At 33.9% G+C, this 15,918-nt stretch overlaps 1 protein-coding gene across 1 annotated transcript in view; it reads right to left on the bottom strand.

Annotated features, from left to right (window-relative positions):
• The window catches only part of Fat4 (FAT atypical cadherin 4), a 212,688-nt gene that overhangs the window by 88,537 nt on the left and 108,233 nt on the right, over window positions 1-15,918 (bottom strand). Inside the window, exon 3 of the mRNA XM_023705874.1 lies at window positions 758-1,019. Coding sequence (XP_023561642.1) covers window positions 758-1,019 — 262 coding nt within the window. The remainder of the gene's footprint in view (window positions 1-757; window positions 1,020-15,918) is intronic.

Here is a 15,918-nt window from a genome sequence, read left to right as displayed (position 1 = left end):
TCGTATTTACAAACACCATCAGAACAAATCATTCTATTCATTAAATTTAACTTTTAGTTAAGAATTTCTACTAATGGAAATGGAATATACACAAGTATGAGATATATGGGCATTGAGTACTGAAACTCCACAATCACCACATGCACTGTAGTCAAAGATAAAAGATTACAATTAAAGATTCACACTCAAATGATGTTTTTGAGCACCTGTTGAACTCCAGGCCTCATACTACCAAACACACAAATGCTTTTTAAGTTAACCTTTACTCTAATTATAGCAGGAATCCTTGTTTTCATTTCACAGAAGGAATTGAAGCTAAGAAAAAGTAATTAACTTGCCAACGGTCACACAGCTTTCAATGTCAGAATCAATGATCACAGCTTTTTCATGTACTTTGTTCTTGCTCTTCGATACACAGAAATACAATTCCACTAAATATTTTTAAAATTAAAAAAAGAATGCCAAATCCGTGGCTGCCAGAAAAATTAACAACCCATGTCACAATACTTTCAGAGACAAAAATATCTATAATTAGTCATCAGATAACAACTAACCTCATTTGTTCTTAAAATACTTGCAATTTGCTTTGAAACCATACCACAGAAGTTAATTAAAAGATTCAAAAATATAGCACATGTACTTTATAACTACTAGCATGTGGCAAACACTACTCACTAATTAAGAACAGTCAAAACTTTGTACATAATTGCAATCAAAAATGATTCTTGCAAGAGCCATGTGACAGCATGGTGCCTACCGGGAGCCGTGTCTTCTGGGATGTCAAAGGAGTACACAGGCCTGGAGAATTTGGGTGTGTGGTCATTCACATCACTGACAGTTATATTGATTCGCATGTCTGAGGACTGCAGACCGTCATCGGCACGAACCAGCAATGAGTATTTGGAGCGGCGTTCCCTGTCCAACCGCTTGGTTGCTATCAGATCTCCAGATTCAGGGTCAATTCGAAAACTGTCATCTGCTCCACTAATGATCGTGTATGTGACAAGAGCGTTGGCACCCTACAAAAAGGAGACCAGGCATTTCAACTGTTAGAAGCAGAGAAATAAAATCACTGTTCCTTATATATTTGACAAAGCAAGGCTTTTGGCTTTAAACTCATGTACTTCTATAAAATTTCAAAAAAAGAACAGGTGATCCAGTTAATGAAGAAATTGAAAGATTTCTATACTGAATATTCCAAAACACTGATGAAATAAAGATGAACCCCAAATAGAAAGAACTATTCAGTGGTGGTGAGACTACAGCACATGTGCCAAAAGTGCTATGTGTGTCATTAAGAACTTTCTAAAAAGTCTGCCATCACTAACAGGCACTCATGCATTCAAGGACAGTATTATTAAAATATCCCTACACCCATGGTAATTTACAAACTCAAACCAATTCTTATCAAAGTTTTAATGGTATGTCATTACAGAAATAGTTTCATAGATCTTATAGGGAACCACAAAGGACACTTAAATACTGCAAATAATTTTGACAAAGAACAAAGAGGCATCATACTTTCTAATTTCAAAATACACTATGAAGTCACAGTAATTTAAAAGGTATTGTACTATATCAAGCAAGACATTGACTGTAGAACAGAATACAAATCCCAGAAGTAAATGCACTCATAAGGGCCAAATGGTATCTAACAAAGATATCAAGAAAAAACAGTGGCAAAGAAAAATTTCTTCACCAAATGCTGCTGTGAAAACTTGAAATTCACTAAAAAGAAAATGAAATTGGATCCTCATTTTATACAGACACACATGTCAACTAAAAATGGATTAAAGACCTGAGCATAAAAACTGAAGCTACAGAACTTGTAGAAGAAAACAGGAAAGAATAATTTCTCCTCCATGGAATAATCTTGGTAGTGATTTCATGCATACGACCCAAAAAGCAATGACAATTAAAAGAGAGATAAGTGATTTACAAGACTAAAAATATTAGGGGAAGTGTAGAAAATAGTCATCAAAATGAACAGTCAACTATTGAAAGAGAGAAAATATTTGCAACTATACACTGGATATAGTCCAAAATTAATCAGGATATCCTAAAGCTCATTAGCACATCTATTTTAGCAGCTAAGGGCTCAAATGGATGAATCTCCAAATAAAGCATAAAAATGACTGACAGATATATGAACAAATGCTCAATATTATGTATGCTACATGAATTAAGTTCAAAACCACTTAGTATACCATGTAACGATTTTTGTCTAGTTGTTCCCCCAAAACCTCATATAAGTTATGGGGCAGACATGGCTAGAGGAACGAGTGGCTTGAGGGGAGAGGCCAGAGGACCAGGGCGGGGCCCGAGGGGCGGGGCCGCAGAGGCTTGAGCCGTTATACTGGCTAGCCCGTGCTTTCTCAGAGATATGGAGAGGGTCATCTTGGACACGGCAGCACCCCAGTCACTCCTCCAGTGTCTTGAAACCTCCAGTAACTATAAGCTAAATAAACCTTTCCTTCCCTCATTTTGAGTGCTGGGTATTTGTCCCAGCAACGAGAAAAGAGTAACTAATACATACTACCTCAAAACCTTTTTGGACAGCTATAATAAAATATAGTAAATGTCTGGTATATTATTCTCCATTGTTGGGAATGCAAAATAAGGCAGGTAATGTGGAAATCTTTAATTATAATAGAACTACTAATGATTCGGCAGTCCTATGTCTAGATATGCATGTCTAACAGGTGAAATTCGTATCTCAGAGAGATTAGCATTTCCCTATTTATTGCATCCATAATAGTCAAGATACATAAACCTATCAACAATAAGTAAAATATGGTGTAAACATACAATAGAACATCATTCAGCTTTAAAAAAGAGAAAGCATGCAATATTCTACAACATGGATAAATTTAAGGATATTATGCTAAATGAAATAAGTTAGTCACAGAAGAAAAGTACTGCATGATTTTCACTTGTTTATATTACATGGTCATTCACAGTTTGTTCTTTCCACAATGACAATTTACTGCCTTCAGTGTATATATCTAATGAATTGAAAAAGACTACTAAGGAAAGCTGAGAACTTTTGTGTTTTGTAGAAAGATGGTTCTAGTACTATTGACCACAGTGTCTGAGAGTTCCTAAAGTTTGTCCTGTGCATAGCTCCATGCGCTCCATTATGTATTCATTACACTTCAGTTCACAACTCTACAGTGAGCTCTGAGATGGTATTTAGATTATGCACAATATGCGCTCAACATCGGTGTGGACTCCAAGACCACATCTGCCTGGCCAAACTTAAGATCCTGATGCAGGATGAAAGCATAATTAAACACAATGCAAGTGCTAAGTAAGTGGAGAGGCTGTGCTGTAAGCACTGGAAGAACCAACAAGACAGGTGTGCCTTTTGGATTTGCTTTATTTAGGGAAGATAAAATACAGTAAAATTGGCTTCAAAGAAGTGAAGTTTTATTGAACATAAAGTCAAGTACAAATATAAAGTGAAGTGAAAACCTAAAAAATAGGAGATTTGAGTGCTAAGCTTACTTGGTGTTGAGCACTTTAGACTAGAGAATTTCAATCTGTAGCCAAAGCAGGCACACACACACACACACACACACACACACACACACACCATAGAATGTCAAGCTAAAATATTAGGTGATGGATACATTTTGGAGGATCTCATATGTAGCTTGAAGAGCTGACCAAATAGCTCAGCAGATTAAAGCACCTGGGGTGGGAGAAGCGCACTGAGATGGCAACTGAGACTGGATGTGGTGGCGCACACCTAGAATCCCAGCTCTTGGGAGTCTCTAAACAGGCAAATCACTACGAGTCCAATCTAGTACTGAGACCCTGAACACCTTGTAGACACTTCCCTAAAATACAAAATACAAATCAATCAATCAAATGTAGCACAAATTGGTTTGAATTCTATGGCTCCCAAAACCTAACCCTTTTCTAAAACTGGAAGCTACCTATCAGGAATATTATAGTATAAATTAGAGAAAGAGGAAAACAGAGAAGTAAGACTGTGAGAAGAATGTGGGCCCAAGATATTTTATTTTCCCAAAATTGATAAAATAATTTGGTAAGACAGGTAGTAGGTTCCTATTCTGTAAATTAAAAGCAGGTCTTGAATTATGGCCCTCAAAACTATGAATGTCAATCTAGAAAGCTGGTAAAGGAGTGTGAAGGTTGTTGAACTTTAAAAAATAAAAAGAACCCAGATAGTAAGCACTGCCCTGAGTACACCACTGTAAGGGAACTAATTATTCAGTCCTCATAGATAAGCTGGTTAGTTAGGTGCTATAATCATCCCCATTTTGAAAGTAAGGACACTGAGACAAAGAAGGGAGATTCATGGCTAGTTTGCTCAAAAAAAGCATTTCAATCACTGCATACCCAGCTTGATAGAAAGAGCAAAACAGAAATACTAACAGATGGATGACGTAGTAATGAAAATAATAAGGTCTCATTTGTTCAAGATTTATATACTTTTTACTTTTTAATATTTAAAAATTTACTTTTTAATAATTCTAGATACTGGGAAAAGTGAATGAAAAGGAGGATAGCTATTTAAATTTCAGATTATCCCAGACAGAGTCAGGAGCATATGCTTGTTAAAGACACTCAGGAGTAGGATCTGCTTTGATATAGAACACGAAGTGAAATTTTATTTGAAGTAAAATGATTAAAGGATAGCCGCACAGAAATGTTTACCTGCTAATTAGAGATTTGGCAATGACATCTGAGAAAAGTATTTGAAAGTCACTATGTGGTGGTAACACAAGAGTTGTTGAAAATGCAAATCTGGACAGATGACAACATTGGAGCTCAAGGAGTAGGAATGTGTGTTCTAGATTGATAGCCTCATGTTTTGACTTTGCTGTTGCTTCTTGTGCAGTTGAGGCTTTACTGAGAGAATTATTTTCTGCTCCTATGTCTTCAAGTATTATTTGTATATTTTACCTTTCAGTGGGTTTATTTATTTATATATTTTTTCTGTATTTTAGGGAAGGGTCTACAGGGTGCTCAGGGTCTCACTACATAGATTGGAGTCCTAGTGATTCTCCTGTTTACAACCTTCCAAGTGCTGGGATTACAGGCGCGCGCCACCACACCCAGTCTCAATTGACATCTCAGCATGCCCTGGGGTGGGGCTGGCAAGGTCAGCCCAGGGACAGAACACCCAGCCCCTGCATCTGCTTGCAGGTGCTTGAATCCCCTGAGGTATTTGTCCGGCCCTATTAAAGTGGGTTTAATGTTTCTGTTAATGTTTAGAACTTTGTTCCATTTTAATTTTAATTTATTATATGGTAAAACATGTATCCAGTTGCAATCTTCTGCAAAAAGATAAATCAGTTTTCTCAGTACCATTTGTGTTTGTTTCTTCTTAAAGAGAATAAAAGAAAATAGTAAAACAAAATTACAAATCATGAAGAATTTCACTAAACAATAATAGGAATTCAAAGATGGTTGTTATAGTGCATGATGTTGTCTTCAAATTAGTTGTTCAGATTACCAGATATAAGCATGCAAAATTAGTAAAAAAACATTTACAAGAAATAAAAAAAGGAAAAGAAAAATAATTTTTAAGTATCAACTGCTGCTTTCAATACACTAGCAGAAATCAGCAGTACAGTTAAGTAAGCTATCATGAGAATACACATAAGTATATCATTTTACTTTCTTCTTTCTTTCATCTTTTTCCTCATCTCAGTTGTTCCTTTCCTTTGAAGATACTCTGTCTTTTTCACAGTATCTATTGAACCTTTCCAATGTTATGTACTCATTCCTGTTCTTACACTAGCAGGACAATACGATGTTTACACAAGAGGATCTGATTTATTTCACTTATTAACATGGTCTTTAGCTGCATCCATTTACCTATAAAAGCCTCAAATTTATCTTTTCTTTTCTTTTCTTTTCTTTTCTTTTTTTTTTTTTTTTTTTTTTTTTTTTTTTTTTTTGTACCAGGGATTGAACTCAGGACCCTATGCCTTCCCCTGGCCCTTCAAATTTATCTTTTTTATATAGTTGATTAACACTCCATTGTGTAAAAGTAATACATTTTGTTTATCTATTCCTCATTTGATGGGCATCTGCTTTGAGAAATTATGCTGCTAGAGACATGGGAGCACGTACATTGTTGTGGTAAAATGTTTTCAGTTTTTCTCAAAATATACCCAGAAGAAGAATAGTGGGTGGAATGGACCTGCAACACTAGTTTTTTGAGGAATCTCCACAGTGATTTCCGTAGTAGTTGTACGACTCTACACACCCACCCACAGTGTAGGGTTCCTTTATCCCCACAGCCCTGCCAGCATTTGTTATTAGCTGACTTGTTGAAGATGATTTCTGTGGTGAGATGGAATCTCAGTGTCATGTTCATTTGCATTTCTTGAATGACCAATGATGTTGAACATTTTTTCATATATTTATTTGCCATTTGTATTACTTTATCTGAGAACTGTATATTCATCTCAGATGTCTAACTTAGATTGGGTCTTTGATTTTAAGGGCCTGATCTTTTTTTTAATTCTTTTTTTAAAATTTCTTTACATGTTATTGATAGAAGTCTGTTGTGTGCAACACAATTGACTAATTTTCTACCAATTCATGTGTTTTGTTTTTTATTCTGTTGTGCAGAAACTTTTCAAAAAGATGAGAAACCAGTTGTTCTTTCTTTGAATTACTTCTTACGAAGTTTGGTTTTACTTCATGAACTCTCTACCTACCCCTGTCTTCAAGATTTCTACCTATTTTCTCCTCCAGTAGATTCAGTGATTCTGTTTTAATATTTAAATTTTTAATCCATTTTGACTAGTCTAGTGCATGGTGATAGACATGGGGCTAATTTTAGTCTTTGGCATGTGGAAAGACAGTTTTTCCAACATCATTTATTATTAAAGAAGCTGTCTTTCTTCTAGAGAACATGTTTGGCCCCTTTGTCTTAACACAGTAGTTTTGTAGTATAATTTCAAGTCATGGATTGTAAGACCTCCTGCCTTTCCTTTGTTACCCAGGATTGCTTATGCAATTCTAGGTCTCTTTGGGTTCCAGATGAATTTTATGAATGTGTTCTCTAGATGTGTGATGTTATTTTATGAGGATTGCTTTAGTGAGCCCTGCCCTGCCCCTCCCCCACACAGTGGCAGGAATCTCCTGGAGCTCCACAAACCACCTAACAACATTGAAGTCAGGCTGACCCCAGACAGCCTCGGGGCCTAAGTGAGTCCTGCCCCATCTTGAGATACTTCCTGAGCTGTGGCCTGCCTTTCCCATGTTCACAGAAAGCTGGCTGAATCATGGACAGGGAAAGGGCCTTGGTGAGCCCTGGATCCCGCATCCCATCCTCGCTGAGCAGCAGCCTGCCCATCTCCACTGTGGCAGCCTTGGTGACCTGCAGTTTACCTCCCCTCAAACACTGTAATGAAAGCCACACTGAACTCCAGACAGTGAGAGTTTTGATGAGCCTATTCCACACACACACACACACACACACACACACACACACACACACTGTAGCACCATTTGTTGAATTGATTGTGTCCTCCCCTTTGGCTCCTTTGTCAAAGCTGAGTATATCTGGGGGCAGGGGTTTCTATATCCTCTAATCTGTTTCATTGGTCTACATAACTGTTTTTTCTCCAATACAATGCCATTTTAATTCCTTTTTAGTATGGTGTGAAATCAAGCATTGAAAGTGCTCCTGGTTTGCTCTTGCTGCCCAGAATTGCTTTTGCTAATTTTGGTCTTCTCTGGTTCCATATGAATTTTAGGATTGTTTTCTCTCATTTGGAAAGCATGCTGTTGGTATTTTGATTGGGACTCCATTGAAACTTTTCAACAGTTTTGGGAATATGGTCATTATGACAATATTGGTTCTGGCTATCCAGGAACAGGGCCCATATTTCCATTTTCTGGTGTCCTCTTCTATCTCTTTCTTTCAGAATGATGTTGATTTCCTTGTAGATGTTTTACACTTTTTTGGTTAGGTTAACATTTAAAACTTCATTTTTCTTGAAGCTACTGTGAATGGTACTGTTTTTAAAACTTCTTTCTCATCAAAATCATTATTGATATACACAACTACTGATGATTTTTGTATATTTGTCTTGAATCCTGATACATTGCTGAAGTTGTTTATTAATTCTAGATGGTTTTGGGTGGAATTTCTTGTATCTTCTATGTAATTTGATTTACTTTTTATATGTACCCCTTTTCATTCTTTCTCTTGCCTAATCTCTCTGGCTACTATTTCAAGTACTGTGCTGAATAGAAGTGTGATAGAAGATATCTTTGTCTTGTTCCTGATCTTAGGAAAAATGTGTTTAGTTTTTCCCCATTTGGTGTGATGCTGGATATTGGTTTATCATAAACACCTTTTGTCATATTCAAGAATAGTCCTTCTACACTCATCTTATTTAAGGTGTTTATCATGAGCCAGTGTTGGACTTTGTCAAAAGCCTTTTCAACACCTATTGATATAATCATATGATTTTTTATCTTGCTTCTTCTTATATGGCATATAACATTTATTGATTTATATATGTTAAACACCATTGTACTTTGGGATGAAACCTACTTGGTCATGGAAAATGATCTTTTTGATTATGTACTACATTTTATTTGCTAATATCTTTGGAGGATTTTAGCATATTTGTTCATTAAGAAGAGCCTATAGCTTTTGTTTGTTAGTAGTTTTTCTTTTCTTTTTGGTTGGATCTCTGTCTCAGTTTAGGATTAAGGTGGTAGTAGTTTCTATGAATGAATTTGGGAATACTCTATGTCTTTCAATTCCTTTGAAGGCCTTGAGAAGTATTGGTGATATAACAGCCTTGATATCTTTGTAGAATTCAGCAGTGAATCTATCAGGTCCAAGGCTTATTTTATTTCATAGATTCTTTATTCCTGTGTCAATTTAATTGTTTGTTGTTGGATTATTAATCATATTTATGCCTGCTAGAGTTACTTTTGATAATTTGTATGCAGCTGAGAATCTAGCTTAGCAAATTTTCAAATTTTGCTAATTTGTTGGAATATAACTTTTCAAAGTAGTTACTTATCTTTTGAATTTCAACTGTGTCTTGTAATTTCAAATTTTTAATTCCTAATTTAATTGATATAAATATTTTCTTGCTTTATTTGGTAAGCCTGGCTAAGGGTTTATTCATTTTATTTATGCTCTCAAAGAATCAGCTCTCTAATTCTCATCAATTTTTTCTTTCTTTTTATCTTTTTTGGTCTCAATTTTATTATCTTCCCCTCTGATTTCTATAATTTCCCTCTCTAATTTTGATTTGGGGCTGGTTTGTTGTTGAATCTCAAAATTCTTCAGTTTTCTCATAAAGCTTATTCATTGTTCTGTTTTCCAAATGTGAGAATTGATTGTGGTGAACTTTCCTCTTACAATTGTTTTGCCTGTTTCAGATATTTCAGTGAGTTCCATAGTCATTTGCATTAAGTTCTCAAGATATTTAAATTTCTTATTTGATTTCTTCTGGGACACATTGATAGTCAGGAGTATGTGGTTAATTGTCCCAGAGCTTTTACCTTTTCCAAATTTTTTTTCTGTTATTAATTTCTATTTTCATTGCATAATTGAATTATCTCATACATACTATATGTTATATAGTATGTATAATTATACATACATCATACATACATCTAGATGTATGAGATAATTCAATTCCTTTATATTTATTTAAGCAGGCTTTGTGAATATGTGATCTATTTTGGAAAAAGTAGCATGCACTGCTGAAAAGAAGACTATACTATGTTGTAGTGTGGAAACCTCTAAATATATATTAACTATATGTTCAAGTGTATGCTCAGCTCTGATATTATGTTATTTTTTAATATATTTGGTTAATTTATTTGTGAATTTGCAGTGCTAAAATCCCTATTTTGATTGTGTGTTTACTTGATCTTTTTATTTTAACAAATTTTGTTTTTTATGAAGAGAGTATCTTTAGTATTCACTGCATGAATGTTCAGCATGTTATCACCTCTTTTGGACTTTACTCCTTTACTAGTGTGTAATGACCTTCTTATCTCTTCTAATCAGATCTAACTTGATCCTTGCTTGGGATCCTGGTACATGACTTATTATTTTTCTATTCCTTAATTTTGAGTCTATGAATACAATTTTGGATTAGATATGCTTCTTGTATACAACAAATTGTGGATTCTGTTTTTTTCAAGAATCTGCCAATCTGTGTCTTTGACTGGAGAGTTGATGTAGTTAATACTGAAAGATATTACAGAGACGTGTAGATTATTTTTACTATCGCTGCAGTCTTTATCTGTGAATCCATTTTTGCTGGCATTTTTCATTGTAGATAACAATAATTAGTATTTCTCTGTGTTTTAGCTAAGGCAGTTTCATTATTTCTATTTCAGAAATTTTTTCCTATGATTTCTGTAATTATGTTATAAAATCTATCAACACTTTGCACAGCAAAAGAATGAAATAGTGGAGTTAAAGACAACCTACAGAGTGGGATAAAATTTTACCAGTTACTCCCCAGACAAATAACTAATATGTAAACATGTAAATGTCTCAAAAAAATTAAACCGCCTAAAATTAAGGCACAGTTAGGAAAGGGGAAATAGAAATGAATGGATACTTCACAGAGAAAAAATAAATGGTCAAAAAATATATGAAAAACGGTTGGACATGTCTGGCCATTAGAGAAATGCAAAATAAAGCAATACTAAGATTTCTTCTTACTCTTGAAAAAATGGCAATCATGAAGAAATAAAATAATAACAAATGCTGGTGAGGCTATTTTGAATAAGGAATCCTCTTTCATTGTTTATGGAAATCAAATTAGAACACGAACTATGGAAATCAGTATAGAGATTTCTCAAAGAACTAAAATCAGAAATATGACCCAGCTATCTCTCTTCTAGGTATCTTTCCCCAAAGAACATAAGGTCTCCTATTATAGGGACACATGCATATCAATATTTATAGCAGCATAATTTGTAATAGTTAAATACTGGAAACTGCCTTCTGCCTATCATCAGATGATTGGATAAAGAAACTGTGATACATGTTAGAATACTAGCCAACTATAAACAATGACAAATTTGAAACATTTGTAGGTAAAAGTGTATACCTGGATAATATAATGTTGAGTGAAATAAATCAGATATGCGAGCTTAAATAATATATGGTACCTCTCATTTGTGCAAGACAAAGTACGAACAAAGAGAATAAGGATGAATACAAGGGGATAAGGATTGGCTCTCATGTGCCTGTCTAGCAAGTGCAAGGTCCTGAGTTTGATCCCTGATATGGAAAAAATTTTTTTAAAAAAATTGGATCTTTTGCAATAGGGAAGTAATCCAAGGAAACAAGGTGAGGAGTGAAGATGGGGAACTGAAAAGGAGCAGAATGAAGATGAGCTCTTCATGGGAACCTAATAGCCTCAATGAATATAAACAACAGATGCCTTAACATAACCTAATATAATAACATCAACAAGAATGAATATGGGCATAAGGGAATTAAAGGAGGAGGAACCAACAAGGAAGGGAATGAAAACAGAACCATATTATATAATTTCTAGCCAGTCTCTTTGATGGTTGCAAGCTTCATGTACTGCAAACATCATTAATACAAAGAAAAGAAAATAAATTCAAAAATTTCATAAGAAGTCATAAGGAGGAACAGAGTCAAATACTGGGCGAGCAAAGATAAGGATAGGCTTGGAGACCCCAAAATGCACAAAAGGTAAAGAGAAGAGTGAGCTTTAGCAGAGCCCAAATGGAAAGAAATTATGTAATAAGAAAGTTAATGAACCATATGGATTTGGCATTTTAAAATGCCAAACTTGGAAATTTATGAATACATCTATATTGTTGAAATTGTAAAGCACTTTAACTTAAGTGTCTCAACTGTGTATACTATAATAGAAATACTGAATTAAAAATGCACTGCATTGGCAAGGAGCAGATGCTCTGGGGCCTGGCCTTTAGGCCCGCAGCTCTGCCGCCTGATGTATTACACACGTGGCACGAAGTGGCACTGCACACATGTTTGACTTCTCTGAGCCTAGGTTTCCTTATTTGTACAACTGAGACAATATTGTTTCCTGACAAATAAAGTGGTGGTAAAATCTGAATAGTTAATACCTGCTAAAATAAATACCTAGATTGATCCATCAAATTAATTGCTACAAGAAAACCCTGGTTATTATTTTGATATCTTTTTTAAAGGAAACATTTAATGATCTCTATTATACCTATAAATAATTTCTATTAAAATATTACTAGAGTTGCTACATATTTCAGGAAAAATACATTTTCTGATGTTTTGTTATGTATGATTACTGACCTTGACACTGAGGTATTAGTAAATTTGGAGTTGTGGACTGCACAAATAATTTGATTTTAAAATAGTTACTTAAAATATATAATGTCCACAAACTTATTACAGTGGTCATATTAAGGATCCTGAAGAAAATTATTGGGAAGAAAATAAGTTCTATTGTGTAGTAACACAGTGCTGAAATATTGGGACATTCCAGCAACCACATTTTCCATGTTTTTTTTTTATCACAGATGCATATCTTCCATTCAATTTTAAAGGCCAAAAGTGACAATTTTTATGTATCTATGGCAAAAATATTCCCTTTTCCAAAATTTACATTTAGTGGAATTTGAAATCATTATGTATCACATTCCCAAATCCAATCTTAAAATTTAATAAAGTAAATACCTTCAACCCCATTTTAATTTAATAATGGAGCAGCTAAGTTTAATGCATTGCCTATATTTATCTTGTATATTCAGGTGTACATTAGTATTTAACATATTCATTGTAATTTTATGGTTTAACAAAAACATTCAGTAAGAATTTTAGACTACTAGTCTGGTTACACTCTGCTAGTTCTATTTTAAGAGGGAATCCATTATTTTAGCAAAGAAATGTAAGTATGAATGCAGCTATATTTAATTCTGACCTAGTAATATGATAACACAATTGCAAACTAGAGAAAGCAAGGAAATGAAAACATGCTGACAGTTCTTGCTAAAAGATTCATATTCAGAAGTGCTTCATATATAAAATTAATATAATAATAAACAGCACCTTTACAGTTATGGTAACTTATGAAAGAACAAAGTCATCAGACTACGTCCATAAAACAGTATTTTTCATATACGAAATATGCTGACATAGTCAATTAATAGTACAAGTGAATGTCTGAAAATGGCCAAGAAAAACGATCTAATTAGATCTTTTGAAATGTCCGTTACTTTAATATCTACGATATGCTATATCAGCAACACAAGAAACAAATATCATATTTTGGCTGCAGTGGAGTACAAATAATACTGTTTAAAGTACTCTCCTTTCCTGAGGCACCCCATAGAGAAAAAAAAGCTCCGGGAAGGAATTTTAAAAGAGGGAGCAATATACTGTAAATTCATTTTACAACCATAAATAGTATTTTTACAAACAAGTTTAGTACTGCAAAACAGTTTTAATATTCTGGACAAATACTAGGTCAATACTTCTGTTTATAAATAAAGAGGAACAAGAAATAGAAAGACTCTCATTCTTCAAAATACTACGCATGAATCATCAAATTACAGCTGAGCCCCTTCTGATCCGTGATGTGAGGAGCAGGTGCCCTGCGGCCTTTCTTCCTCTCTTGGAGGTACAAGGGGAAGGAGCAAGGTGGTGTCCTGCTCTTCATTTGTATATTAGATGCAAAAGGGAAACACAGTCTTCTATGTTACTTTTTTGTGGCAACTATAAGATGAATATCTTAATTAGATAAGGTATGAAAAACCAAAAAAAAAAATCCCATGTATAAAAAATTCTCCAAGAAAAGAAAAAGCAGTATATCTTAATTCAATACATTTCAAGTGTTACAGTTCAATATGTCTTACGTTGCTTTTTCATACTATTACAGCTTCACTCAGGCTTTATTCTCCAGGGATCCACAGGAATTTTTCTAATATCCTAACACTTACATGTTAGGCTAATTAAGAAAAAGTGTGATAAGAAATTAAAAACTATATTGCCACATAATGCGTGAGGACCTATATACAAATAATTCCACTAAACTTTCTAAACTAATACACTAGATGGTCACATGACAATTTGATACTAGCCATAAATTAATAGAAATGCCTTTCATTTCTATATTCAGTCCCGCTCAAACTAGCTGAAGAAGAAAACATAGTCAGGACTTAGGAAGAGAAAACATTTCAAATGATTATTTTCAAATTCAACTAAGAGCAGAGAACAGGATAAAATATTAGCAAGAGGAATTAATATTCATTTCTTGTTTGAATAAAAAAATAAGCTCAAAAAAGAGTAAAAACTTGAGTGCCATAGAAAACATCAGTAGCTCTTTGGGGAAATGGACAAAAAACCAATGGTTTCTCATGACTCCTGAATGTAAAACTTAGGTGACAGTCTACCCAAAAAGGAAAGCAATTTAATGAAACTCATTTTTAAAAAATAGTCCTAATGCAGTGGTACAATAGTCACTCTTTCCTTTGGATTGTAATATACTTGCCTATTCTCTTCCTTTCTCCCCATCCTGAATACATTCTTGGCATCTTTCTCTCTCCTTAAATTGCTAACAACTCTCTTTCCATTTCCCTTATCTATTCCTGCTCCATAACCTCACAGTTTTCTGCTCCTTAAATTTTCACCGCATTTCAATCTGTACATACTACTGCCATGTACTAGATATTATCCTTTTGCAGTTGGTATTGATAAATCCTTATAAATTGCACCAAATAGTCCTACTCTAATGATAACACTACACAGAATAATAGACATCCCATTAAAACATGTATTATAATCAACACAATTATTGCTTCATTTTTAATTGATTAAGATAAATTACTTTAAATAAAAGAGTTTTGTTTGTTGTTTCTACAAACAGTACAGCCAGTGGAAAAATCATTACAATTATAATTATTTGGTGTTATTCTTGCTGCTATTTGCAAATTAGAGTTAATGAATTTCATGAAGTGATATATTCATTTCATAAAATTTTTCATTAGTGAAATTTAAAACAGTGAAGCTTGATAATGAATTATTTACTAAATTGTATGCACAAATTCTACATATAAATGAATAATAGAAATGCTCAGTCATATTACTTTCTTTTTTATGTATTTAGTACAAGGTCTACAGGGTCTCACTACACAGATCGGACTTGTAGTGATCCTCCTGTTTTCAGCCTCCCAAGTGCTGGGATTACAAGCGCACACCACCACGCCCAGTCCCCATATAACTTTCAATCTTAACTAAGTTTAGAGTAATTCTGAATAATTCTGAACATAAAATTAAGTATAGTAACTAAAGATAAAACACCACAGCTTTTCCCATAGAAAATGTTAATCAAACAAAGTCTGTAGTCTAAATATCTATGCTTTACTCTCTACTCTTTTGCTAATAAAATTTCTTGGAAAATTTTATAATTGACTATGCCATGATAATTCTGCTTTTGCTATAAAGATTATTTTGTTATATTTTAAGCTTTTAAATATTATTAAAGAGTAAATTTATGAAGAACTTACTTAAAGGCAAAAGTCAAATTTTCAGCTATTGCAGGTATTTAAATGAAGGTAAGAAATTAAATTCTTTATATTTTGTCAGTTCTAGGTTAAGGGAAAATAGGTAAAGGCATACTAATGCCCACGAAGGACATCCCTCTATCCAGAGCTTTAATTATACCCTTTACCAGTGAAAAGGAAAAAACAAGCAATATTTTCTTTTGCAGGAAAACTAAACTAAAAATTATGTCTTCAATTCATTGGGAGCATAATAATAACAGAGATAAATTGAAAATATGAATATAGAAGATAATAATCTAAATTGTGTCCCCAAATTTCACATTCACCATTGGGAATAAAATGTATTAAAGACAATGTAGAATAATTAGCTTAACTGAAAAAACTCTTCAGGTACAT

Source organism: Octodon degus, unplaced genomic scaffold, assembly GCF_000260255.1.
Source record: "Octodon degus isolate 3935 unplaced genomic scaffold, OctDeg1.0 scaffold00231, whole genome shotgun sequence".
In the NCBI taxonomy this organism is placed as follows: Eukaryota; Metazoa; Chordata; class Mammalia; order Rodentia; family Octodontidae; genus Octodon; species Octodon degus.
This window is presented reverse-complemented; position numbering and strand designations above follow the sequence as displayed.